This window comes from Budorcas taxicolor, chromosome 1 (assembly GCF_023091745.1).
Source record: "Budorcas taxicolor isolate Tak-1 chromosome 1, Takin1.1, whole genome shotgun sequence".
In the NCBI taxonomy this organism is placed as follows: Eukaryota; Metazoa; Chordata; class Mammalia; order Artiodactyla; family Bovidae; genus Budorcas; species Budorcas taxicolor.
In genome coordinates this window covers 131,477,681-131,505,267 of record NC_068910.1, presented here as the reverse complement: position 1 = coordinate 131,505,267, position 27,587 = coordinate 131,477,681, and the positions used below count along the sequence as shown (strand labels likewise).

The 27,587-nt window shown below is 40.4% G+C and overlaps 1 protein-coding gene across 1 annotated transcript; it reads left to right on the top strand.

Annotated features, from left to right (window-relative positions):
* The first annotated feature begins 1,845 nt into the window (after positions 1–1,845).
* Positions 1,846–26,381, top strand: PARP9 (poly(ADP-ribose) polymerase family member 9). Its single transcript, XM_052642576.1, has 10 exons — positions 1,846–1,860; positions 2,951–2,984; positions 4,924–5,774; positions 7,801–8,028; positions 9,284–9,499; positions 14,354–14,417; positions 18,133–18,498; positions 21,875–22,011; positions 22,679–22,853; positions 25,745–26,381. Exons 1-10 carry the CDS (start codon positions 1,846–1,848, stop codon positions 26,113–26,115), a joined length of 2,457 nt encoding a protein of 818 aa, XP_052498536.1. The 3' UTR covers positions 26,116–26,381.
* Positions 26,382–27,587: the final 1,206 nt, after the last annotated feature.

The following is a 27,587-nucleotide window of genomic DNA, read 5'->3' as shown; positions in this document are numbered from 1 at the left end:
GAGAGTCCACTGGGGTTAGCCACCTGGAAGACACTGATGAGCAGTTTCAGAGAAGGCTGGGGGTGAACTGCGAGCCAGACTGCTGTGGGCTGAGCAGGCAGATGAACAGAGAGTCAACTTTTTCAGCTGCCCATGAAGAGAAAGGAACATAGTAGGACCAGCAATGAAAAGTTGGGAAGGCTTTTGTTGCTGTTGTTGCTGTTAATAGAAGAGATTGAGTGTTTGGGGCCGTATGCTCCTTTCCTTTTTTCTAATTACTTTGGGGTTAAAAGAGTGCGGCCCCATACTGCCCAGTCTGTCCCAATGCCTTAAAAACTCCCTGATGCCTCAGCGGTAAAGAACCTGCCTGCAATGCAGAAGATGATGTTGATTCCATCCCTGGGTCAGGAAGATTCCCTGGAGAAGGAGATGGCAACCCACTCCAGTATTCTTGCCTGAGAAATCCCATGGACTGAGGAGCCTAGCGGTCTACAGTCCACGGGGTCACCAAAGAGTCGAACACGACTAAGAGCTAAGCACAGCATAGTACATCGAAATCAAAAACCCACCGGAAGCCCACAGCAGAAGCTGACTCAGTTTTCCTTCTTTTTGTGAAAACAGCAGTGCCCTCTGGAGGCAAAAATGTGTCTTCCCCTTGCATTTTAGGATTGTACTTGGACTTGCTTTTCCTGACATTTAATAATAGTGCTCTGATAATGCAGATAGCTGTACAAAATTTCCCTTTTGCAAAGGCATTAGAAATGATTTCAGAGGCCCTCAGGCGACTATGTGGCAACAGGTGTGAGCAGCTGTGTCTTTAAGCATTTTTATTCTTATTCTCCACAGTCTTTAATTCTTATGTTAGAAAAATAATTAAAACGTGTTTTCCCAGCGTTTCTGATTTTTATCCGCATAATCCCCTTTATAATTAGATCAGGGATATTTATCACAAATTCAGTAATGTACTTCCCCACAGGCACAAATACAGTTTCCTCTTCAGACACTGTCCAGGGGTCTTCACTCATTCATAGGCTGGTTTTCTCTTTTCTTTCTCTTTTGACTTTCCCATGTTTTATTAAAAATCTTTCAGGGTTTAAATTTTTTATTTTGCTGTTGTCTTTTTTCCTGAATGCAATAGTCAAATTGCACAAATTGCAATGTATTCTCAAGTCATTTTTTAATTAATTAATTTTAGCTGAAGGGTAATTACTTTACAACATTGTGGCGATTTTTGCCATACATTGACATGAGTCAGCCATGGATGCACGTGTGTGCCTCCATCCTGGAGCCCCCTCCCACCTCATCCCCCTGGGTTGTCCTAGAGCACAGGCTTTGAGTGCCCTGCTTCATGCATTGAACCTGCACTGGTCATTGTTTTACATATGGTAATATACATGTTTCAATGGTGTTCTCTCAAATCATCCCACCCTCGCATAGGCTTGTTTTTCCTCATTGCTCTCTGAATGCTGTGCTCACGTGTCGTCATCTTTCCTCTAAAAATGCAAAAGCCTGCTTCATCCTTCAAGACCTGGCCCTAGCCTCACCTTCCCCATACAGATTTCCCTGCTGTAGGCCATACAGCTCTTTGCCTTCTTTGAACTGCCGTTATGGTTTCCACTGGAAGCTCTCAGTAAAAGATAAAAGGTAAACAACAGAAGCAAAAACAGTGTTTGCGTCTTCACCAATGGAATGAAGAATAACTCAAGATCAGAAATCATGTTTAGTCTTCCTGTTGTGTATCCTTACCGAATTCCCTAAGATGCTCATCAGTGCTTCTGCATCCTTCTATTTATTCCTAGAAGGGGGCTGCCGTATTTGGGAAACGCAAAACAGAGCAGACATTAAAAGACCTCAGAGACCTGGAGGATGGACTTTTCCAAGGTAAAAAGCATACATGTGTAAGTAATAAACTTTGATCAGCACATCATAGTTCTTTCTATGATAGCAAAAGTTCTGAGATTTTCAGTTTATACCTGGCAATCTTGTTTGGTTTTAATATCCCAAAAGAAAACTTTTATAGTTTTCTCCTTGCCTCATGTGAGAGATTGGGGAATCAAGAATGTGCGAATATAATCAAGAGTCAACATGAGGATGGGTGATTTTTTCAGAATGTTGCCTCAGTATCATTTTTATTTCCTCTGCTTAGCAATTCTACTTTTGTAGCATGAGAGATGGAGAAGGAAATGGCAACACACTCCAGTATTCTTGCCTGGAGAATCCCAGGGACAGAGGAGCCTGGTGGGCTGCTGTCTATGGGGTCGCACAGAGTCAGACACGACTGAAGTGACTCAGCAGCAGCAGCATGAGGGGAGGAGGTGGAGGGGGGAGAAATAAAAATAAAGGACTAGGAAAAAGGCACCTCACTGGTTTATCCTGAAAATTCCACATTCAGGTTTATGTCATTACTAAGTCACTTCAGTCGTGTCCGACTCTGTGTGACCCCATAGACGGCAGCCCACCAGGCTCCCCTGTCCCTGCGGTCCTCCAGGCAAGAACACTGGAGTGGGTTGCCATCTCCTTCTCCGTATGTCATTACATAAGCCATTGAAAGTGGGTCCTTTCAGGCTGATGGGGAGGTGAAGCTGATGAGGCGTTTGTCCCCACGTCTTCTGTTCTGTCCAGGGGAACCCCACAAGGCTTTGGAGATTGGAGTCCTCTCTGAGGGTTTGGGGTCTTTTTGTTCTGTGACCTTTGAGCCTTTTCAGGTGGTAATCTCAAACCCTTCCTCTCTTCCAGGATTAAAAGTACACTGGCCTCTAGGGAAGAGGGGTAGAGTCAGTGTTGGCTGGAACACTTAGCATTTCAAGCATTCCAGGCACATTGATGAAACAAACGTGTTCCCCTTCCCCTCTCCAACCCAGTGCTCTCAGGAAGATTTCTGTTGCTTTGTGATTGTGAGACTGTGTTTGTCATCAGTAATCTGTAAATTATTCCGTCTCAACATTTTTGAAACCCCTCTCGCTTTTCACAGGGTGTTGGAGCAGCAGCTGGCAGTGAGAAACCAGGTAGGATCACCTCACTCTCACTCTTGCCTCAGAAAATCTTTGCTCACATCTTTCCTCAGTGGAGAAAGGGGAATACAGAAGGAGACTATCTTCCCCACCAGTGCTCAGGTGCGTGACTGCAGGGCCTTGTGGCGACCCGGCACGTGTGTTCTCTAGGGCTCCCGTTGATCCTGTCCTTTGCACAGAAGATGGGAGACTCTTCGGACCACAGCCCTAGAACTGAAACTGGCATGAGAGGTGACCCACTGTTTGTCTTCTTGCTCAGCAAGGCTTGTAAGAGCCAGATGGAACCTGCCTCATCCTAGGGTGACCCCTTTGCGATTTTCAACCATGGCACAAGCCTATAGGCTCTTAAAACTCATGTGCTGCTGCTTTGGGGTAATTGAGGCCATTAAAGTTCTTTCTAGATGGCTCAGATTAGAAATGGGAATTGAAGTAAAAAAAAAAAATCAATTACTGTTGTTCAGTTGCTAAGTTGTATCTGACTCTTTGGGACCTCATGGACTACAGTAAGCTAGGCTCCTCCGTATTCCACTATCTCCCGGAGTTTCCTCCAATTCATGCCCATTGTATGGGTATGCTATCTAACCATCTCATCCTATGCTGCCGCTTCCCCTTTTGCCTTCAATCTTTCCCAGTCAGTGAAATTACTACATTGTATCTATTTTAGGACACAGATTTTTTTTTAGGTGTCTGAAATAAGGCTGCTCCCTATCCACTGATAGGTTTAGTTGGCATCGTTTTTCCTTTCTTGGTGGCATATAATAATGCTTTGGACCCCATGAACTACAGTGTCACAGGTCAGGTTCTCCAGGAAGCAGAAAATGAGATGGAGTTAGGAATGCTGAAGGCTTATTGTGAAAGGAAAAGAGAAGAAACTGGATTGGGTAGGTGGAGCCATAAGACTGTAATGAAAATCTGGCAAAGCTCTGCCAGCCTAAGATTGCTCATGGGTGAAGTTGGACATCAGTGGCCTTGTCCAGCTATTGATGGAGCCCCCTGAGAATAATGTGACCTGGGCTGGAAAGCTGAGGGGCTAACACCTGGAGGCTGTTGGCTAATCATCCTCCCCGCTTCACTGAAGGAGGATATGAGCAGCTAGCGCATCATCTTGCTGCCGCCTGCAGAAAATACTTTTTAGCGGATCAGTTTTAATTCCACCAAAATCATGCTACAAAACTAGAATATGATGAAGAATTATTTACTGTCCTGTTGTCAGTGCTCCTCCCATCTCCTGGACCGTTCCCCCAGGAGCATCCTCGACCAATGACTGATAGAAGCTGGATAACCAGCTCCTTCACCCCTCTGGTGATATAATTCTAAGACACATGGTCTACACTGCCCCTCTGTGGAGTTAAGCTTCATTTTCTTTGTAACATCCCCTTTATTCATTTCTTTCCTTTCTCTGTCTCACTTTCCCACTTGATTCTCCCCATCCCACGCCCCTGGTGTTTCCTGGGATAACCTCCCAAATAAACTTATACTCAACCCCTACCTCAGAATCAGCTTCTAGGAGAACCCAAGCCAAGGTATTGACAAAGGCAAACAAGTTATAAATAAAGCCTCCACATATTTTTGACTCATAATTAAGTCTAATACTTGTGAATGGGTCTTCCCAAACTCGCTATTTTTATGTAGGGTTTTAAAATCTATGAACCTTGATAAACAGTTTCATGCCACCGTTATTGCATCATGGTAGCTACCACTTAGTGGGTATTTACTGTATGGCAGGCACACAACTAAGCACTTTATGGTGATACCATGGAAAACTCTTAGATATCCTTGGTCTAAGGAATAAGGGAGAAGCAGGAAGAGGCCTAGAGGTCATCTCTCTTTTTGCATAGAGGAAGCTCAGTCTCCTGGTGTGAAGTAGAATTACATCCTTTTCAAAGGACCCCTTGCTCATTTCTTTATTTTTTTATCTTCTCTCCTTTTCCAGAGATTGATACTCTCAGAGGAAACTACAGTCAGCAAATTTCCATTAGTCATGACAACTTCAAACTTTTAAAAAATAATGAGAGTCTGCTGTGTGAAGTCCTCCAGAATAAATTTGACTGTAACTTTACCCTGATGTCTCCGGCCCCGGAAGGTAACAACGAGTCTCTACGAGTCTTCAGAAAAATGCTGACTCCCAGGGTAGAGTTATCTGTCTGGAAGGACGACCTCACCAGACATGCTGTTGATGCTGTGGTAAATGCAGCCAATGAAGAACTCCTGCATGGAGGGGGCCTGGCCCAGGCCCTTGTGAAAGCTGGTGGCTTTGAAATCCAAGAGGAGAGCAGATCACTGATTTCCAAACAGGGCAGAATTCCAGCTGGTGAGATAGCTATCACAGGAGCAGGGAAGCTTCCCTGCCGACTCATTATCCATGCTGTTGGGCCTCGGTGGGCATTGATGTATAGCCAGGAATGTATTGATAAACTGAAAAGAGCCATTATAAATATTTTGCATTTTGTCAACAGTAAAAATTCTCTGAACATTGAGACAGTAGCAATTCCAGCCCTGAGCTCTGGGATTTTCCAGTTCCCTCTGAATCTGTGTACAGAGATCATTGTGCAAACTATCAAATTGTATTTCCAAAGAGTGCCAATTGCGAATAATTTTAAAGAAATTCACCTGGTAAGCAATGAGGACCCTACTGTTGCTGCCTTTAAAACTGCTTCAGAAATCATCCTAGGGAGGAATGAGCTGGAATCCCAGCTAAGTCAAGGAGCCACCCAGCCTTTCAATACTATGGTTGTGAACAGCATGACTCTTCAGATTGTCCAAGGCCTCATTGAAAGGCAGGAGGTAAGTCTTTGTTTTATTCTCTTGCACTGCCAAAGGGATTCCCTGAACTGTGCATTACCTAGCAAGTATGTTTTGAGCATATACTATTTCAAACACGGTTTAGAAAGTATCTTGTTTAGGTTAAGAGCATGGATTTCAGAGCCAGACCGTCTGGATTTCAATATTAGCTTTGCCATTTACTACCTGGATGACCTGAATTGAGTTACTTTACCTTTTGGTCCTCAGTTTCTTCATCTGTAGAATGAGGATAATAATAGCACTTATATCTCAGAATTGGAATCAGAACACATAAATTGCTTAGGATAGAACTTGGCATGTGATAAGTATTTATAATTATTGTTACATTATTCTCAAGCACCATGAGAAAATAGAACAATCTTTGATTCTAAAGAAGTAAAAATCTACTATATTCTTTTCATATAAAAAGATTCTCTAGTTGAAAAGTCTCACTGGGGAGACAACCCATCTGAATATTTCTAAAGCAACCTATCAGTAATAATAAACAAAATCAATACAAAGTGAATTCATAATATTTCAGAGTATGTACATTTTGTCACAAGAGAGGAGTATAGTAGATCAAGAAGGATTATTTCAGAAGATACGAGTTTGAATTTGATCTCAAGTTATGATGGTTATGAATTGGCAGGAGAAGAGGCCTGGGTAGTTAGAATGACTTACCAGAGAGATACAGAGAAATTGACAGATCAAAAGTTATAGGCTGGACCAGTCAGGAGTATTAGGTGGAGCTAAAAATTGTATGTGAGTATATGGCTCTGTGCCAGGGGCTGTGGAGGATACAAATCGTAACGTAGCATTTAGCCAGGGATAGTAGGGCACAAAGGTGAGGGCATTGACAGGGAGGGGATCGAGTCAAGGTAACAGTGAGTTAGGTGTTTCTGGATTAGTGCAGCTTCTCTGCCAGCCAGAGAGCACCTTGACGGTGGGGATTGCCCCTTGTTCATCTCTGTAGCCCTGGAGCTGGTCTCTGGGCATGCATGTTGGTGTTCAACAAGTTACTGACAAATAACTGAAAGAAGGCAGCAGAGAGCAGGGGCTGCACCAGAGGAAGAGGAAGAATATAAGGCTATATTCTCTATTACCCCCATGGATCCGTGACTCTCCCGTGGCCATAGTCAAGCAGGGTTAATCACAAGTGAAAAAAGTCCATTTATTGCTTACAAGACAATTAGAAAGAAGACTGAGGGGACCCCATGAGATGAAATATTTATTTGATAAATCATTAGTATGCCAGTTTAAAATTAAAGTGGAAACATCCTGGTTGAACAGCTTATTCCTTTAACTAAAATTTTATTATATTTAATTATTACCAACATTAAGAATTTTAAAATTTGTAAAGGGTGCCAGTGCCTCCAACTTGCAAATTCTGGTTGCATTTTCAAAGTGACACATTCATTAATACCCATGAGAAGTACATAAGTTACCCCCAAAAGGAGCCAAAGCCATCAGGATGAATTAGGGGGATCTGGGGACCCCCACCAAGAGGGAGACCTACTTCCTACTGTAGACTTTTTCATCTCATTTGTGCTTTCTTTAACCATGTGCCACTTACTTTAAAAAACACGAACTTTAGGGGGTAGAAATTTCCTTATAAATGTTATTCCCACTCTGTGTAAGACAACATGAACATTCACATAGAAACAGCAAAAAGTGAAGACAGTGGATTATAGAATGAAACCGCTTATTGATGAAGCTTAAAACAAATCATAGAGAAGGTTCTGAATCTGGGAATATTGGGAGTATAAGCCAGCAAGGGGCTGACAGATGTTTGCAATAAAAATTGTATCATCTACATGTTTTATGTAATTTCTGATTAGCACGAACAGACTCGTGGTAATCAAATGATCACTCTTTGGAAATTTTATATCCGTTATTAAGTGATAGTTTTGTGGATTTAGGATCTTCAAAAGTATTTTTCAAAGCTCTTCAGGAAAATAAATATTTAAATTAGTCATTTAAGAAAAAATAATATAACACTGAACCCTGTTCATTTTTTTCCCCTTTTCAGACAGATGTAATTGTTAATTCTATGTACCCCTGTAATGGTCTTAGAGATGGGTCTGTGTCAAAAGCAATTCTAAAAGCAGCCGGAGATGAAATAGAGTGGGAATTACAGCAAAAAATAACTAAGACTCTACTAGATTGCCAGTTGGTACTGGTCACAAGAGGATTTAAATTGTCTTGCAAATACATATACCACGTGTTATGGACTTCACAATATTCTGAACAAAAACTGGTAAGGTCAAAATAAATTTATCTTCTGTGTCTCCAAAGTCTATGTAATAGTCTGTTGAATTTCCATCATGTCATGACATTCATGATATGTTATTGTCAAGTGGAATATTCCCCATTCTCTACTACTGTGAATACCTGAAATAGTAAACAGATGTTGTGGTCACAAATTGTCTTAAGAAGTTTAATTTAAATTATCACTTAGTCCATGTCTGAATTTTAAGTGGGCATACCACAGATAGACACAGAAACATCAGGGCTCCCTATCTGCACTTGTTCACCTCTGCACCCAGTGGCCCTACAGGCCTCTTCTTACATACAGGCCAGGCATTCAGCCTCTCCATATCTCCTGCCATCTGTTAAATCCCAGGATGACCTTCCAGTACCATTCCAGTCAAATTTGTTACCTGTGACGTCTTCCCTGTGGTGAAGTACCTGTGGTAAAGCTTAGCTTTCTGGCTGACTCTACAACTGAAGGGCATAAATTGCATACATTAAGGACTAGGGGGAACCCACTGAAATGTAGAGAGAGGGAAACTTAATCTCCTTTTCTGTCTTTGTCCATATTTATTTTATCACCATTTCTGATCTTCTCTTGTCTAGAGAGCCCTCAAATCCCAAATTGGTCATCCAGTCACTCTCTGCTTTTTCCAGTCACTCAGTTTTCCAAGGTCCTTGCACATCAGTATAATCTTCTTAAATTAGTATAACTAATGTACTAGTTATTAGTATAATATAAGAAAGTTATCCAATAACCTTCCTACTACAGTGTTAAGTTTGAATGTTGAAATATTGATGGAAGTTTAAATCTGCCAAAAATAAATTACATGACCGATCTTAATGACTTTAAATAAATGTTGATCACTTACTTTAACCTCTCCCTCCTTTATTAAAGCTCTTTATGTTGATCCAGAAGTGGCAGGTAAGTGGGGATAAACTGAAGATTGGCTCTCTAATCTAGGGAGAAGGCTACATAAATTGAGGGCAATCCCAATGCCCAAATGTCCTGAATGGCACAAAATGTACAGTCAGTCACTTCAGTTTCTCAACCCTTTCATGTCTCATCATCTAACCTTACAGCTGTAATGGGTCCCCTATGGAGTGGTACCTTTCCTGTTCTCTGAGGAGGCATGGGCATGGCCCTGAGGAATAGTGGAGGTTGGCGTTATAAAATATGGGCAGGATTAAAGGGTAAGTGGGTAAGTGAAGTCTTATTTTTGACTCAAAAGACTAATCTTAAATTTGTGTTTTTCCTATAGACATTGAAAGCTGCGATGAAGAAATGCTTGGAAAAATGCCTTGAGCTAAATATAACTTCCATTTCCTTTCCTGCCTTTTGGACTGGAATCACTGGTATGAAGAAGAGTGAAACAGCAGAGATTATGTTTAATGAAGTTTTAACATTTGCCACACAAAATTTGCAACAATTAGCTGTAAAGTTTGTGATCCTCCCTGAAGAATTGGAGACATATAAGGTAAGTTAATATCTTAGAAATGTCCTGCGGTTCGTTCACATTCATTTACTCAACAGCATCTATTTAGTATCTCCAAAGTAAGATACAGGGTTTGTTAAGTGCTGTGGAGCATGATGATGGTCTAACTTGGTGAAATTTAATTTTTATAAATTATTCACCTCTGACCTAGTAAGCAATGTCATTGTAGAAGCCGTGTCTACCCCACTACCTAGCTTTTCTCTTGTCCTTTGTTGGCATTTATTCTTCCCTCTGCTCCTTAAAGGTATGCAACCTCCTAGTTTTGTGCGGTCCTTTGCTCCCCTTCTCTTTCCCACTTTCCAGCCTGTCTCCATTGTGGGTAGTTGCCATTTTCTCTCTCTCTACAAGAAAACAAGCTTAGACTTGTTCTAGCTTGTGCTTTCCTGGAATAAGTGTAAATGTTCTTATTCCTCTTGCTGCCTTGCTAGACAGGGGGAGGTTTGTACGGGGGAGGTTTGTACTGTTTGCTGATTTCCATTGCTGACCTCAAGCTACCTATGTTACATCACTGAAGGAGGAACTGTAAAGAGACATTCACCGTGGAGTCTCATGAGCCAGTTTAAGCCAGCTCTAGTACACCACTGTCTCATCCACAGCTGACCTGCAAAACTGGTGAATTACCCAGGGATGTAGCTTATCTTCTTGACAAAATTAAACATCCTGTCATTCAAATGAAGTTCACCAATTCCACCCACCACCCACTACAGAGGACTATAACTAGGCCCAGATGGGTGCTCAGAATACATCCCTGGACTGTCCATAAAGCACCATATCCCTATAAGAGGAATTAGCCATAACTAGAAAGGAAAGTGGGGCTTCCCTCGTCAATAAAGACTCAGTAACGCTTGGTCAGTAAAGAATCCTCCTGCAATGTAGGAGACCTGGGTTTGATTCCTAGATTGGGAAGATCCCCTGAAAAAGGAAATGGCAACCCACTTCAGTATTCTTGCCTGGAGAGTCCCATGGACAGAGGAGCCTGGCAGGCTACAGTCCATGGCGTCACAAGAGGTGGACACGACTTAGCAACTAAACCACCACCAGAAAAGAAAGTGCTCGTGCTCGTCAACATACAAGCAAAAATGTACATGGCAGTTCAACAATACAGAAAAGATCAACCATAGTCTGAGAGTTCCCATGGGGGCTAATAACAAAAGTGGTTGCCATGAGTTGCATCAGCCAGGTCCTGTGCCAAGAAGAAGCTAGCCATTATTGTCATCTCCATCTTACAAGTGGGACCAGAGATTAATATGTACATACCTAGTCCAGTGGCTGAACTAAGAGGCCAACCTCTTGTCTGTTGGTCTGACCCTAAAGCCTGTGTTCTGAAACACTAAACAAAAATACAGGGAAAAAAATATCTTGAAAGATGAAACAGCTTTCAGTTTTGTGACTCAATGGAGAAGATTATCTTAAAAAGTAACTTATATTGACCATTCCTTCAGGCTTTTTTCAGTGTTAACACTACATTTTAGGGCTTCCCTAGTGGCTCACATGATAAAGAATCTGCCTGCAGTGCAGGAGACTCGTGTTCAATCCCTGGGGTTGGGAAGATCCCCTGGAGAAGGGAATGGCAACCACTCTAGTATTCTTGCCTGGGAAATCCCAGGACAGAGGAGCCTGGTGGGCTATATTGTCCATGCAGTCACAAAGAGTTGGACATGACTGAGTGACTAACACTTACTTACTACATAATATCCATGTGCAAGTATGACATGTGCATACACATATGTATACTCCTCTAGTCTTTTTCTAAGCACATCTTTTCCTCTTAAATAGGTCTTTCAACAAGGACTTTATATTCAGAAAGAATAGAGGTAGTTTGCACACTTCTTCACGGGGCGGGGGGAGCATTACCTTGGCAATGCCCCTACAATCCAGAGAATGGATTTGTCAGACCTGGCTCAGGAAGACCAGCATATACTGAACTCACAATAAAGTGATACTTATGTTCACACACTGATGAATTTCCAATTCATGAATAACAATGAGCAAATAACTCCTCAGCTGACCTATATACTGTGTTCAGTAGTATTTCATGATGATAAGGCTCCTGGGTGGTGCTGAGTATGTATGAAAGGCAGTGGATACTCATTCATTTGGTTATTTAGCAAATATGTGTTGCGTATCTACCTTGTGCCAGACACTACATCTCAGAATAAGAAACTCCTTACTAGGAACACTCCTCACATTCTTCACACGAGTTGTTGGTCTTTTGTGGACAGAACTGGGAAAACTGCCAAGTTCTTGCCATTTGGATCTGTATTTCCAAACTGCTTGTTATCCACACCTTCTAAATTTTTGGTCCTGATTAAGTTACAGTTTTCTTTCATTTTCAGTTCAAAAGGCAAGGCTTGCCTCATTGATTTCTAACCCAGGAATGCATACTGACTTTAAGTGAATTTGGAAAAGAGCTGATTTTTATCCATTTTGTGTTTGACAGCTATTGTTAGTCCATTTATCAGCAGGTAATATTATCTTGTTTATTTTGGAGGGCAAGGAAGCTCCTCCCTGTTATGACTACTCCAGGTACTAAGTAAATATGAGGGCTTTTTTGCTCTGGAAATAGCAGTTGCAAATATAAGTTTTGAAGAAAAACTACTACAGGTTCAGTTCAGTCGCTCAGTCATGTCCGACTCTTCGCGACCCCATGAATCACAGCACGCCAGGCCTCCCTGTCCATCACCAACTCCCGGAGTTCACTCAGACTCACGTCCATCGAGTCCGTGTTGCCATCCAGCCATCTCATCCTCTGTCGTCCCCTTCTCCTCCTGCCCCCAATCCTTCCCAGCAGCAGAGTCTTTTCCAATGAGTCAACTCTTCGCATGAGGTGGCCAAAGTACTGGAGTTTCAGCTTTAGCATCATTCCTTCCAAAGAAATCCCAGGGCTGATCTCCTTCAGAATGGACTGGTTGGATCTCCTTGCAGTCCAAGGGACTCTCAAGAGTCTTCTCCAACACCACAGTTCAAAAGCATCAATTCTTCGGTGCTCAGCCTTCTTCACACTCCAACTCTCACATCCATACATGACCACAGGAAAAACCATAGCCTTGACTAGACGGACCTTAGTCGGCAAAGTAATGTCCCTGCTTTTGAATATGCTATCTAGGTTGGTCATAACTTTCCTTCCAAGGAGGAAGCGTCTTTTAATTTCATGGCTGCAGTCACCATCTGCAGTGATTTTGGAGCCCCCCGAAATAAAGTCTGACACTGTTTCCCCATCTATTTCCCATGAAGTGATGGGACCGGATGCCATGATCTTTGTTTTCTGAATGTTGAGCTTTAAGCCAACTTTTTTGCTTTCCTCTTTCACTTTCATCAAGAGGCTCTTTAGTTCTTCTTCACTTTCTGCCATAAGGGTGGTATCATCTGCATATCTGAGGTTATTGATATTTCTCCTGGCAATCTTGATTCCAGCTTGTGTTTCTTCCAGTCCAGTGTTTCTCATGATGTACTCTGCATAGAAGTTAAATAAGCAGGGTGACAGTATACAGCCTTGACGTACTCCTTTTCCTATTTGGAACCAGTCTGTTGTTCCATGTCCAGTTCTAACTGTTGCTTCCTGACCTGCATACAGATTTCTCAAGAGGCAGGTCAGGTGGTCTGGTATTCCCATCTCTTTCAGAATTTTCCACAGTTTCTTGTGATCCACACAGTCAAAGGCTTTGGCATAGTGAATAAAGCAGAAATAGATGTTTTTCTGGAACTCTCTTGCGTTTTCCATGATCCAGCGGATGCTGGCAATTTGATCTCTGGTTCCTCTGCCTTTTCTAAAACCAGGTTGAACATCAGGGAGTTCACGGTTCATGTATTGCTGAAGCCTGGCTTGGAGAATTTTGAGCATTACTTTACTAGCATGTGACATGAGTGCAATTGTGCGGTAGTTTGAGCATTCTTTGGCATTGCCTTTCTTTGGGATTGGAATGAAAACTGACCTTTTCCAGTTCTGTGGCCACTGCTGAGTTTTCCAAATTTGCTGGCAAATTGAGTGCAGCACTTTCACAGCATCATCTTTCAGGATTTGAAACAGCTCAAGAAACTTCATTATTAAAGTTCAGATGAAATGAAGATTCTAGACTTTACCTCATTATCTACCATCTTTTTCAATGAAGAATTACTGCCAATTGCATCAACTTTAAACAAAGAAGACCCTGTGTATGGTGGTGCCAAACCCCAGGAAAGATGAGTTTTTTTAAACGGATACTATGATAAAGGATCTACATGGCAATATACATAAATCTCTGTGTGCATACTGTCATATAATTAAAACAATAGCTAACAGCTTGAATATTTACAATAGCCTGGGTACAATTTTAAGCACTTTACAAGAATTGATCATTCAGTCTACAGTGTGGTGTGCATATAACTTTTTAAAATGAATTTGTTTTATTGATTACAAGAACATCTGCCACTATTTGTCTCTTCAATGATATACCCACACCTTTAGTTCAGTGCCTAATATATAATTTGTCATTGTTGTGGGGTGTGTGTGTGCTCAGTCATGTCTGACTCTTTGCAACCCCATGGTAGCAGGGCATTAATATCTATGAATGATTATATTTTGCTTTGGGTTGTACATTCTCCTGTTTTATGCCAGATAAGAGTTTTCCCTTTCCATTTTTCCTATACTTGTTTCCCCTATATGTTCTAATAGATTGTAGTGCTGCATTGGCTGTTCCCGAGGACTTTCTTAAAGATTGCTTTAGATTTGTGACAGTGGGAATAGGGATGACAGAGTGGGTGAGGTCAGGTATGGTGAGTGCAAGTAAAGAGAGGGATTTTGATGACAGTAGCTAAAAGCCCCACTTAGGACTCTCCGCTCTGTTTTGCTTCCTGCAGGCTTTCAGTGCTGAAATGGAAAAGAATAAGTTCAAGCTGCAGGGTCCCAACAATTACCCTGGTGGTGAGTAAGAAACTCATGGGTCTAGAAATATAGTCTCCCACTGTAGGCTCATTCTATTCTTGATCATCTGAACTAATGGAGGGAAGAAGATGAATACATAACCCACATATGTTTCATTGTGCTCCTGCCTGGATACCTGTGTGCTCTATACCTGGCCATGATTCTATTTTTGCTCATCCTAGTTTCATGATATGAGCAGAGAGAGGCTAAGTTACAGTCATAGTAGGTAATCCATAATGTGGGTAGTTCATTCACAAAAAGCTGGCTATATTTTTTCATTAGCTTACTAAACCAGTTAGTCTTTCTGTTTTGAATGGAGTGATGTCTAAATGGGGTTATTCATTAGTAATCATAGAAAATACATCTCAGTAATACCAGATAATAATAAGTAGATTAACCCAATGCTAGTCACCCTGAGGAATCAGTGGGATCATGATGGAAACTTTAAAAAACAAATAAAAATATGTATGGCCCAACTCTACAGATTCTAATTCAGGAACTCAGGGTCTGGGCCAAGCATGTATATTTTTCAGTGCTTCCTGGTCAGTTTGGCTGCTGAACCAGATTTGGGAATCACTGGATTAAACTAGTCCTGTTGTTGTTGGAGAAGAATTAACTTTGTCTTAGAACTTCATTCCTTTAGAGGAGTTTGAGTAGACTGAGATGGAATTGTGTCATGACAATTTAGATATGTAGTTCTGAAATAGTCTTTTTTTAAAAAGTAGATTTATTTATATATTTTTATTTTTTTGGCTGTGCTGGGCAACATGTGGGATCTTATTTCCCTGACCAGGGATCGAACCTGTACCCCCTGCAGTGGAAGCATGGAGTCTTCATAACTGGACTGCCAGGGAAGTCCCCTGAAATAAATTTGTAATCCACAACAGTCTATAGATGTTAAGAACCCCAGACATTCAACCAGCAATAGAAACTTTTAGGATATTTTCCATTCGGATCAAGATGATTTGCTTATTCCCTTTAACATAGGAGTTAATTTATGGACTTTCAGTGTCCAGCAGTGTTGAAAATGAAGAAAAGGGAACTTTAAGAGCTCTGGCCTGTGACTGCACCTCTTATGAGCCCATATATCTATCTGAATAATGATGATAATGACAGTGTGGTGAGAATAACTGGAGATTATATATGTAAAAATGTTCTGTAAATTATGCAGCATTAAACAAAGGCCAGGGGATAAATAATGAATGAGAGGATGGACAAACTCCTCAGGTGACCTGGAAGAGGGAGGGATGCCCTGTAGCTGGAAGGGTGCAAGAATGAATTCATGGACAAGACGATTCTAAGTTGTGCTTTGAGGATGGCAAAATTTTTCTTTTTTCTTACAGAATCTTTTTTATTGTTATTATACTTTATTTTATTGGAGGATAATTGCTTTACAGTGTTGTGGTGGTTTCTGCTATATGTCAATGTGAATCAGTCATAATTTTATACACACACACACACACACACACACACACACACACACCCTCCCTTTTTAACCTCCCTTCCCAACCCTGGCAATATTTTTCAATGGCCAGAGTTGGGTTGGTGGGGTTAGGGCACCCAATGTGAAGAAAACTCACAGAAGCAAACAAATGTTGTGCATGTTTGGGAAACCACAGTGAATGTAGGGAACCTAGATAGGAGGAGTTTTAGGAGACAACAATATGGAAGAGGAACATACAAATGTCCCTATATCATGAATCTGAAAAATGGGGTCAGACATTGCCATTTCAGTAATTCTTGAGGATATCTGTAAAGGAATTATAGCACAGGTTAATAACTGACATTAATGATGATGATAATCTCAGATAATTAAGGAAAAGTTGGACTATTTAGGAAGGCAAAGAAGTATGCTTCCATTATAAATATTTAACTAACCAATAAAATGAAATATGTTTTGGTGCTAAAAGAGACTCCAATAATGTTTTGAACAATTTAGTTACCTGGAAGAACAACTCTTCTCTCCTGATAATGATGGATAAACGAAATATCACCATGTATTTTTTAAATTTTCTCCTAAAAAGTAATATAAGCTCCCAAATAGAACAAGGGTTTTTTTTTTAAAAAAGTGTGTCATCAATTTACGAATCTCTTGTCATTTCTTACAGTTGTATAAAACTTTGGCTTTTATTGTTACCAGAGGGAGGCCATTCTCCCCCTTCTACTTCTATGTATGTTCTGGTACTTTTTCATAGCTCCTGATACCACCCAGTTACTATATGAATGGAAAAGATGCTAATGACCACTAATGAGATCCTGAGATGACTCACTGGGAAGCAAGATTTTGAGCAATGTGGTCGGGTTGCCCACATCTACAAGCTTCCTGGACACCACTTAGTCTTATAACTATGGGCATGTTACTTAATAATATTTCTGAATCAATTTCCTCATTTGTAATATGGAAACTACTAATAGTACCTACTCATCTCATAGGACTGTGAGAATTGGAAACAGAATACATATAAAGTACTTAGAATAATGCCTAGAAATAGTAAGTGTTCAACTTACTTTTTCCCCCTCAAAATGTCTCTGAGATTCATCCATGTAGCTAAAAACTCCTTTTCATTGCTATGATATTCCATTGTTGAAGGACATCTGGGTAGTTTCTAGTTTCTTGTGAACTCCTCGTGTACATCTTCTGATAAACAAGTGCAAAAGTTTCTTTAAATAATATAATTATAGGAGTGGTTGTCCCACTTTTACATCTGTCATGAATATATAGGAATGCCAGTTTCTCTATATGTTCTCCCAAACTCTTGGTATTGTCAGACTTAGAATTTTTGCCAATCTGGTTATTTTTCATTTCCCTGATTATCAAAGAAGATGGGCATATTTTCACACATATATGGGCCATTTATATTTCCTTTTCTATGAAATCTTTTGCCCAACTGGCTACTGGTTTGCTTGTTTTTCTTAATAATTTGAGGGAATTCTTTATTTATTCTAGATACTGCCTCATCTAGCAATTCCCTTTTAGCTAGTCCATTGGCCTCCCTCCTTTTTTTCAATTTGGATTCAGTCACTCTAATCTATCAGAGATTCTTCTTTGTATAAATCTTTTCTCCTTGTGGAGGCAGATTGTGGAGAGAGGTACAGTGGGTGCATCGGAAACAAGTTCCATTTCCTTTTCTGCTGCAATATATACTGTGTTCAGTATCAATAGCTATAAAGTTCCAAATGCTGGTTATGGAGTTGCAAAATGTCCTGTCATAAAACAGATAAGATATAAAAAGGAATCTCAGGTTATGAAATTATGGGTATTTCCTTCTTTCATTATACTCTGATAATTTCTAATTTTTCCATAGTAAACATGTATATTTTTTACAATCAGAAATACATGTCATTTTTTAAAAACAATTTTCATTCTAAGTTCTATGGTTTTCAGAGATGTCTGATTTTAAACCTGGTGGTAATAAGAGTTTATGGAAAATCCTATCCAGTAAGAAATAATTGTTGGTTAACATCCAGGATGAGATTACAAGGTGAATTCATCTGTAAATTGACCAAAGCAACACAGCAGGGGCAAGACATAATAAACTCTGTGTTTCCAAGGAGACTATAAGCTATGCTTTTAGATTTTCATTGTACCCAACACAGCTCTCAGAGATAGGTACTTAATTGAAGCTGCTACTGTTAAGGATGCTAAGGGCAAACACTGGCTATGGTGGTTTAAAACCCACCTGCCTTCTGTGGTTTCTTATGATAGTGTTTTCAGTCCCCCAGGAGACCAAAGAGAAGAAAGAAAACAGATTTCCTGTCATCAGTCTGATGGGATCCTACTGGGAAAAGGTAGATGAGGCCCAAGCGTGGATCCAGAGGATACTGAGCTCCGAGGATTGCTACACCATTGAGGACAAGCACATCCTCTACCTCGGAAAAAAGGAACACAATGATTTGTCTCTGCTTCAGGAAAACTTATGCGTCTCTATCTCAGAGATCGTCACCCTGGGAAAGGCACATTTAGAGATTAGAGGAGCTCAGGCTAACCTCATTGAGGCAGGTATGAACATTGAACAGATGCTATGTGAAGTTCAAGAGGAAATGGCAAGAACAAAGGAGCAAGTCCTTTGGAGCTTGTCAGGTGAGTAACTTTCTATTAAATTAGAAAGTCAGCTCTTCCAGCTTTCGAGTGTGAGCATTCCTGTGTGTAAGTGGGTGAGAGAAAGAATGGAAGAGGAGAGAGAGCAAACTATGCTGGGTCTGTTTTAGGCCATAAACTTTTTTTTTTTTTTGGTTGGTAACCATAAAAGGCCATAAACTTTTATAACTGTTTTTTGACTCTACCAGAAAGGTTAATTATTAGTAACCGAACACACACACACACACACACACACGCGCGCGCGCGCATACACAATTGGATTTACTGATGATGACATGGATTGCCTAAGAGGCAACTACATGCAAAACCCAGGGTATTCCAAGCCCAGGCTCTAGGAAAAAAAAGTACATCCCTAATTCTGCAGATGGAACATTCAGATACAAACACATTCCACTTATTTAATTCATTTCTTTGAGTTTTATTGGAGTTATTTATTGCTGGCAGAGTTAAGAGCCCTAAAATTACTTACTTTGAGCCTTCTCACCAGAGTAAATTGTTCATTGGTATTGTGAGATCCAATCAAACATCACTCATTCAATGGGGCAAAATCCATCAGGATAACTGTGAGAATTTGGGTCTTGAGAGATCCTTTAACTTAGTCCTAGAGCTCACTAGGAAATTATACCATTAAAAATACTGCCTTGGGAGACTAAGGCTAATTTTTTCATTTATTTGACTAATGTAAGCAGGTTAGTTATGAAACAGGAAGGTGAAAGTGCTGTGGACACAACTAGGTGAGGCACTTAACCCAGACTTGGGACTTAAGGGAGAGGTGTTGCAAACGGAGAAGTGAAGACTAGGTAGGAGTTAGTAAACAAAGAAAGAACTTTCAAGAAATCAGACCATCGCTAGGCCTAGGTTATGCAAGACTTTATAAATCACATGAAAATATTCAAGGTTTCTCTTGAAATACATGGAGAACCTTGAATGATTTTAGGCAAAGACAAGGTCGCACTTGTATTTTAGAAAGATCATTGGTTGTAGTGTGGAGAATGAATTTAGTACAAAAATTCAGATGCATAATTTCAAAGAATACCTTATTTTCCCCATGTATTCTTAAAAATAGTTCAGGCAGATATAGTCAAAGTGAGTGGGAGTTCACAATAAATGTTGAGTCCATACTCCACAGAAAACCCAGTGTCAAAAAACATGGACAAAAGTAATATTCAAGAATGAGACCCAATATTATTACTGAGCTTTTGAAATGTAGTGAATGTGCGTCTTTAAACTGACATTGATACTTCTTAAGAGAACAAGGTTGAAAATAATACTGATCTCCTCTAAAGCTTGTGACATTAAGTTCATTCATAAAGTCAGCCTACTTTCCCAGCCACTGGCAATTTAGTCATGTAAGTCCCCTGCTGTGCTGCAAGGTGGCATTTTTTGGCAGTTGGTGACTAAGCATAGTATTCCATAGCAGTGTTTCAGAGGTTCATAAACCCTCAGCCCCTTCTAATCAGGCTAAGATGTTCATTAACAAAATGGACAATTTTGAACATCAGCTGTCCACATGAACAGTATGTTTTAAATAATAGAAGTTAGGCATCTCCTCTTTTATGGTGCTCTTTTAATCTTTCCTGGTGAGTGTTCCTGATAGCAGCAGTTTGTGGATCTTTGAGTTTCCAGTGCTCAGCCCAGTGCCTGGCATGTAATAGGAACTCAGTAAATGTTTGCTGAACTCTGAGATGGTTGGATGGCATCACTGACTCAATGAACATAAGTTTGAGCAAACTCGTGGAAATAGTGAAGAACTGGGAAGCCTGGTGTGCTGCAGTCCATGGGGTGGCAAAGAGTCGGACACTAATTAGTGGCTAAACAACAGCAACAATATTATACTTTATAAATGTGAGTCATTACTCTCCAGATTTTTTTTTGTCATTTGCCACTTAGTTTATTTCATTTTGGAAGTTACCTCAATTTTTAAATAATTTTGTTAATACGTAATTTATATACCATGAAGTTCATTCATGTAAAGTATACAATTCAATGGATTTTAGTATGTATACAGAGTTGTACAATGATTGCTATGATCTTATCTTTTTCATTTTTCACTGGAGAATAATTGCTTTACAGTGTTGTATTGGTTTCTGCTATACAACTCTCCACATTTAACTTACAGACTCTTCCTTTGAAATGTCCTGGCATGGGAGTTATCTGCTATGGAGTTATGTCCCTCCTGCTCTGTTGCTTTCCAGAGTTACAACTTGGCCCTGGCCCTCTCTATGAGTTTCTCTGAATTAATCACATGTTTTTTTGTGGTTAAATTGAGCCTACTCAGTTACATAATGTGCTGGGGATTAGGTCATTTTAGTATATTCAGTCTTAAGTCAAAAAGAAAGTAAACTGAAAGAAAAGAAGCCTTTTGGCGGGTTTTCATTTGTTCACCCGTGTGTAGATATTTAGTCCAATAAGGAGCTCCTCTGGGCAATAAACGGTTATCCCCTAAATGTAAAATTGGAATGAAGGAAAGAAATTAAGGAAGGAAAGAAGGAAGAAAAAGAGGGGAAAGGAAGGAAGATAGGAAAGACTTTACACCATAAACTCAATCTCCAAATTTTGTTGTCCTTGGCTGGGTGGCATATGAATAACATATGTACTAAATATTCTGCCTTGCCTCTTACAGAAAGCACTGGGGAAAGCCAGGTTTATAACCTTAGATCTGTACTTACTAGCTTTGTGTTATTGAGCAAGTCACTTAACTAGTCTGAGTTTCTATTTTCCTGTTTGTAAAATTGTGTTAATTATTTCAGTGGTGGTGTTGTAATACTCAAATGAGGTAGAAATATGAAGCTGTTTTGAAAACTTTGAAGTGTTACATAAATGTCTTATTGTTTTCCATCACTCCTTAATATTTTCTTATGTTTTTCTCTTTTTGTTGATTGGCATCCTGGCTAGAAATATAAACATTTCCTATTAACAAAACAATTATACATCATCATTATGGCATTGATAGGGAAAATATATATTAATGCTCTTTTTCCTCTTATCCCCTCAACTTCATAATCTAAATCAATCTGAGGACAAATTTATTACCCACCCCCCATTTTATCCTATGATTTCTCATGGGATTATAGCTGTCATTGCATGCCATAAATACATGAGGCATACAAATTAAACTGCTAATCTTCTCCAAAATTTTATAATTTATTTCATTTAATTTCTGCTTATTTATTTATTTGGCTGGGCTGTGCTGCTTTTGGGATCTTAGTTTCTCAACCAGAAATTGAACCCGGGCCCTGGCCGTGGATACACTGAGCCCTAACCACTGAACTACCAGGAAATTCCCTCATTTAATCTCTTTACAAACCTTTTCCTCTCATAGATCACTGAGACAAAGTTTTATGTTACTTATTTTTAGGGCAGCACACTGATCAGCAACCAGAAAACCAGAATCAAATAAAGGAAAATACATTTCTGAAATGGCTAACGCTTTCAGCTCCAGAAATTCAGGATAAAAAAAAAAAGTTTGAAGACTGTGGTTTGCGAGTTATAAAGGTATACTTAATTAAGGGAAGAATTTGACTCATCTTGCTATCATTTGGTTCCACAGCCAGAAGAAAAACTTGCCCACTGATGACTAAGCTAGTTGCTCATTGTCCTGTAATCCTAGGAGTTCGTCTGAAAGGAGGGCAGGGATGGGTAGGGATGAGGGGTATTGTTGGAAGAAAGTGGTAGAAATGATGTTAGGATGTATAGAAGCATAGTTCAAGACTCAGAGAAAAACTATCTGCCTATCTTGAAACAAAATGTTTTATTACATAAAATATATATGTGTATATATATCACATAAAATATATATGATAAAAGAAGCATTTATCACACTGTATTGTAATTGTTTACCTATTTTTATCTCTCACTAAGCTATAAGCTTTAGGAGAGCAAAGACTGTGTCTGCACTTGTCCATTTCATTACTAGTTCCTGGCACATAGCGACGGCTCAGTGAATTTTTATTAAAGAAGGGACAGGGAATTTTGAAGAGATAGAAGTCAAAACAGGAGAAAGTTGGAGTCAGGAGAGACTCTTCTGCAACTTTATATGAAAAGCAAATCACATGCGAAGTAGTAAACACATAAGTGCTTTTCTTTTTGAAGCAGAGTATCAGGCAATTTAAGTAGCATTTCTCCAGCATCTTTTTCAGTTTTTCATTTCCTTGGGCTGTAGGTAGAGAAGATAGACAATGTGCTTCTCATGGCTGCCTTCCAAGAAAGGAAGAAAATGATGGAAAGGAGAACCCCTGGAAAACCTGTGAGCTACAGGTTGTTTCAGCAAGTCCCATATCAGTTCTGCAAAATGGTATGCAGAGTCGGCTTTCACCGAGTGTACTCCGTGCCCTGTGGTAGGTGTCAGCCCCTCATAGTTGGGTTACTGTATGTGGGAGTTGGTGAGCAGACATCAGCAGGTGACTTACCACTAAGAGCATTTGTTGCTTCAGTGAGGGCATCATTTACACCTGGGATTTAGTGGTAAAGTCATTTGGAAAGGGTAATATTTAAAATTTATCTTTTATGTATTTTGTCGCTGGTGGGTTTTATTTTGATGAAAGTGTTGGCAGTAAGAACTACATTTCACTGTTTTCCCCCTTTCTGTGTTTGTGGCCTCTCTACAGAGAACACCCTGGAGCTTTTTTTTTCCTTCTCTTATCTTGACAAAAAATTATCAACACTACCAAACCATCTTCCTCCTTAATTAAAAGAGCATTTTCCTGAATTTAATAAAGTTAGTCTTTTCTCTTCCATCCTTTTCATTTCCTGTAGCTGCTAGAGAATGAATTAGGCATCATCTGGCAGGTGAAATGAATATTTTAAGTTCCTTCCCAGTTATGGGAGTCCTATGTATAGTAGCTTCTGTGTCTCAGTTATACAAAAATATTGCATATTTTACCTCTGTATTTTCCACTTTAAATCTCTCCAGTTGAAGGTAAGTTTTTGTAGCCATCACAGAGGATACCTGGCAATGCAGCTTGATTTTGCCTGGTCCATTGAAGAGGTAGCTCTTGATCTTTACCTTTCAAATATGTAGCATGATCCTTGTGGTAGAGCCTGCTCCAAGTCTTGATTTCCGGAAAGCAAAGGGTCTGGGAATCATCTTCTCTTTGCCCCAGAGAAAACATAAGCAATACCTAGGGTAAAAATTGAACAGGAACAGTTTTTCACCGGGGAATACAAACTGATAAATGAATCCCCACCAAGAAGTTTTTGAGTATAACCAGGAAAGTGATAATCAGTATGGTCCTTTCATTGGCAAAGTCTTAAAAATTTATGACTCTCATTTGCTCCTAAACCCATTGTAACTGGCTTCTCTGCACTCCACCACTGCCCCTTCTATTTTAACTTAAATTACTCCAAAAACATCAAGATCCTCCTATTTTCCAAATCCAGCAAGTGCCTTCTTTTCAGTTCTGTGACAGGTACTGCTAATTGCCTACCTGTCTGTATATATTTCTTCTCCAAACAGCTAAGACACACACCATTCTCCCAAGGAAGACAGTCCCAGACACTCATCTTATTTCATCAGTCTCAAGTTCAGGCAGTCTTCTCTTAAAGCTTAGAGGCAAAGCTATTGTCCTAATACACTCATTGTATAATGATGTGAGAGCGAGCAGGAAAATTGCAATAAAAACTCCCCATTTCGAAAGGGGAGAAGGAAAACACACAAGTCACGGGTCTGTACCACTAACTACATGCTGCTAAACTGGAATAGTAAGAACTCTATTCGGGGAGTGAAGTAAGACCCTTGTTTGCACTCTGGAGAAATCTTCATTTTGTATTGCTGCCTTTGGTCACTTCTAGGTGCACTGCTTACCAGGGGTCTAGAATGCTCCCAGGCTACTGATAGCTGGACTTGTAGGTGTTTTTTTCAGCCATACAGCTCCTTTAAAAACTAAGCAGCATGAGGCCTGTTTGTTTCTGGCCAAGTTTGTGTCTTTTTAACCCAGCCAAAGATCTTGTCTCCATCTAGTCTTTAAGCCTCAAGATTCCAGTCTTTTACCTACTGGCCTCTGTGTTCTGCTCATCTCCCTAGCCTTTAGCTTAACAGCCACTACCTTGAGGCAAATCAGACAGTAGATTCAGTGGGGAGATACTACTCATAAAGTGACTTGTGCCTATGTGTCTGGTGAGAATGCTTAACTGCAGGTGCCTGAAAGAAGTGTCCTCTGCTAGATAAACCACTCTTGTTGTTGTTCAGTCACTCAGTCATGTCCGACTCTTTGCAACCCCGTGGACTGCAGCATGCCAGGCTTCCCTGTCCTCCACTGTCTCCAGGGTTTGCTCAAATTCATGTCCACTGAGTCAGTGATGCTATCTAACCATCTCATCCTCTCCCGCCCCTTTCTCCTTTTGCCTTTAATCTTTCCCAGCATCAGGGTCTTTTCCAATGAGTCGGCTCTTTGCACCCGAAAGCCAAAGTATTGGAGCTTCAGCTTCAGCACCAGTTCATTCAGTAACTGCCTCAGGGCTTGGTCTGAAGTCAAGCTGTGGGGTTGGGATGTGATGGGGTCGGGCTCTGACTGTGTCTGAGGCCCAGTAAACCTGACACCTTTTCTTTCTCTAATATTCAGCCATCTTCTCTAACAGACAGGCAGGGTTTTAGCCCCTGGCATCGTATCCAAGCTCTAGGACACTTACTCATACATAATAAAGTGACTGCAAGCTGCAGATCTGGAGATGTTTCTGTTCCTCACTGTGGGTATGTCTCAAGGGCCAGAACTAATGGGCAGGTGAACAATTACATGGCATGATTTCAGGGATACCAGAAAAGCTGCCCTGGGTCTTTGTTGCTGCACAGGCTTTTCTCTAGTTGCAGCAAGCAGGGGTTACTCTCTAGTTGCAGTGCGCAGGCTTCTCATCACGGTGGCTTCTCAGGAGTATGGGCCCTAGGGTGTGTGGGCTTCAGTATTTGCAGCTCCCAGCTCCAGAGCATAGGCTTAGTAGTTGTGACACACAGGCTTAGTTGCTCTGTGGCATGTGGGGATCTTCCCTGACCAGGGATCAAACCCATGTCTCCTGCATTGGCAGGATTCTTTACCAATGAGCCAGCGGGGAAGCCCTATTAGTGACAATTTGTCACCACTGAACAACTTTGGGTGTCTTTGCTTCAGACACAGGGACTTGAGATCAGGAACTGGTGAGTATTTGGAGGACTAGGGAGTGAATACATATTAGTACCCAAATAGGCAATACAGTTTGTCAGATCATAATAATCTTTAAATATTTTTTCTCTTATCAGACCAAAAATATGGAGCTGGAATATACTTCACCAAGAACCTCAAAAACATAGCACACAGGATCAAGAAAACATCTGCCACAGAAAAGCTGATCTGTGTGTTTGAAGCTGAAGTACTCACAGGCTTCTTCTGCCAGGGTAATGAGTTAAATATTGTTCCCCCACCATTGCAGCCTGGAGCCATAGATAGCTGTGACAGTGTGGTTGACAATGTTTCCAGCCCTGAAACCTTTGTCATTTTTAGTAACACACAGGCTGTGCCCCAGTATTTGTGGACTTGCATCCAGGATCATGTACAGGGTTACTCAGGACAAATGATGCTCACTCCACAGCAGTCTTACAGTATGTTCTCAAGTGGCAGCTCTGTTGATTAACCTCTACATTATTTTAACAACAAACATGACCTTGCTTTGGAGGAACTAATCAAATAATAACTATCAGTGACTCAAAGAATGGTTTGAATATGTCAAATGGGTTGTCTTTATGGACTGACTGGGTGATTGAAGGATCAGCTACAAACCAGCATCTTAGTGCTTTCATCTTTGTCTCTGTCTCTTGGGGTTGGGGTGGATAGATACCAACTAAAACACTTTCAGGACTATTCCCTCTCCTTCAAGTTGTCTTTTCATCTTCTTTACCATAGGTAACAGCAAATATGCTTTATATGTAACAAAGAAATTTTCCAGTATATAATCCAGATCCTTTTATTTTATAAAATGATAATAGTGTAACATATTAAGACAGCAAGATGATTTAATATTTTGCAGAAAATCTTACAAAGTGCTTTGGATATCAAAATAAACACCTTTATCAAAGTAACTGGCTCTGAAAATTATGTGTAAAATGAAATTATTTGGAGTGGAAGGATACCAGAAGGCTGATGATATTCTACTGATCCCCTTTTTGGATCAGTAGAGCTTTTTCAACCAATGCCACTCAAGCACCATGAGGCAAAATTATTAATTCATCCAATATATCTTGGCTACTAGATGTGTTTCAGTCACTTTCCAGGTACTGGGAATATGATGCTGGACAAGACAAATGTCTTCTTAAAGCTTCCAACCTAAATAATCACAAAGGCGGCTATGGACAGCTTACCAAGTGTGACTTGGTATAACAAAGAGGAATTACAAATTCTTTGGAAAAATTTGGGGAGGAGAGGGATACATGAATCTGGGGTTGGGAGGAAGTCCTTTAAAAAGAAAATGAAACTCAAGTTGAGACCTGAAGAATTTTTAAATTAGGTAAATTAAGGATAGAGCACACTGGGAGCAGAGTTGGAAGAGTTCTTAAAAAGCCTGAATCTACTTACTGACTGCGCTCATACTCGACTTCAGATTTCTGCTATGTAGTAGCCAGCTAATCTCAGCAGGTGTCTCTTTCCTATTCTGAGATCAATATTTCTCTACACTTCCAGACTTTTCTGACCCTCCTATCCCCAACCTCTTATCTAGAATACTTCTTCTTCCTCATCTTACGTTAACCAGCATTCTTTATCTTGAAAGAAGCATATCTACCATCTCATATGGTACTGCCCTTGAATTTGGGGCAAGAGGCATCCCACCATGGACTTCCAGTTTGAGAGGATTTCACTCTGACCTTCATGTGGCCATACCTATCTCCACAAGGTGAGGAATGCATGGGGTCAAGAGAATGTATCCATTTGGAACCTGCACATCTCACTTCTAAGCCACCTACTAGGTACCTGGAAATTCTAATTTCCTGGCTAAATGTTTATAAGTCTGTTTCCAGGGCCTAATTGGGCCTCTTCTCAGGTATTTCCTTCCAAGGGTGGACTGTTCCACAGCCTACCTCAAGAATGGTCATGGGGTGACTGTTTTCAGGA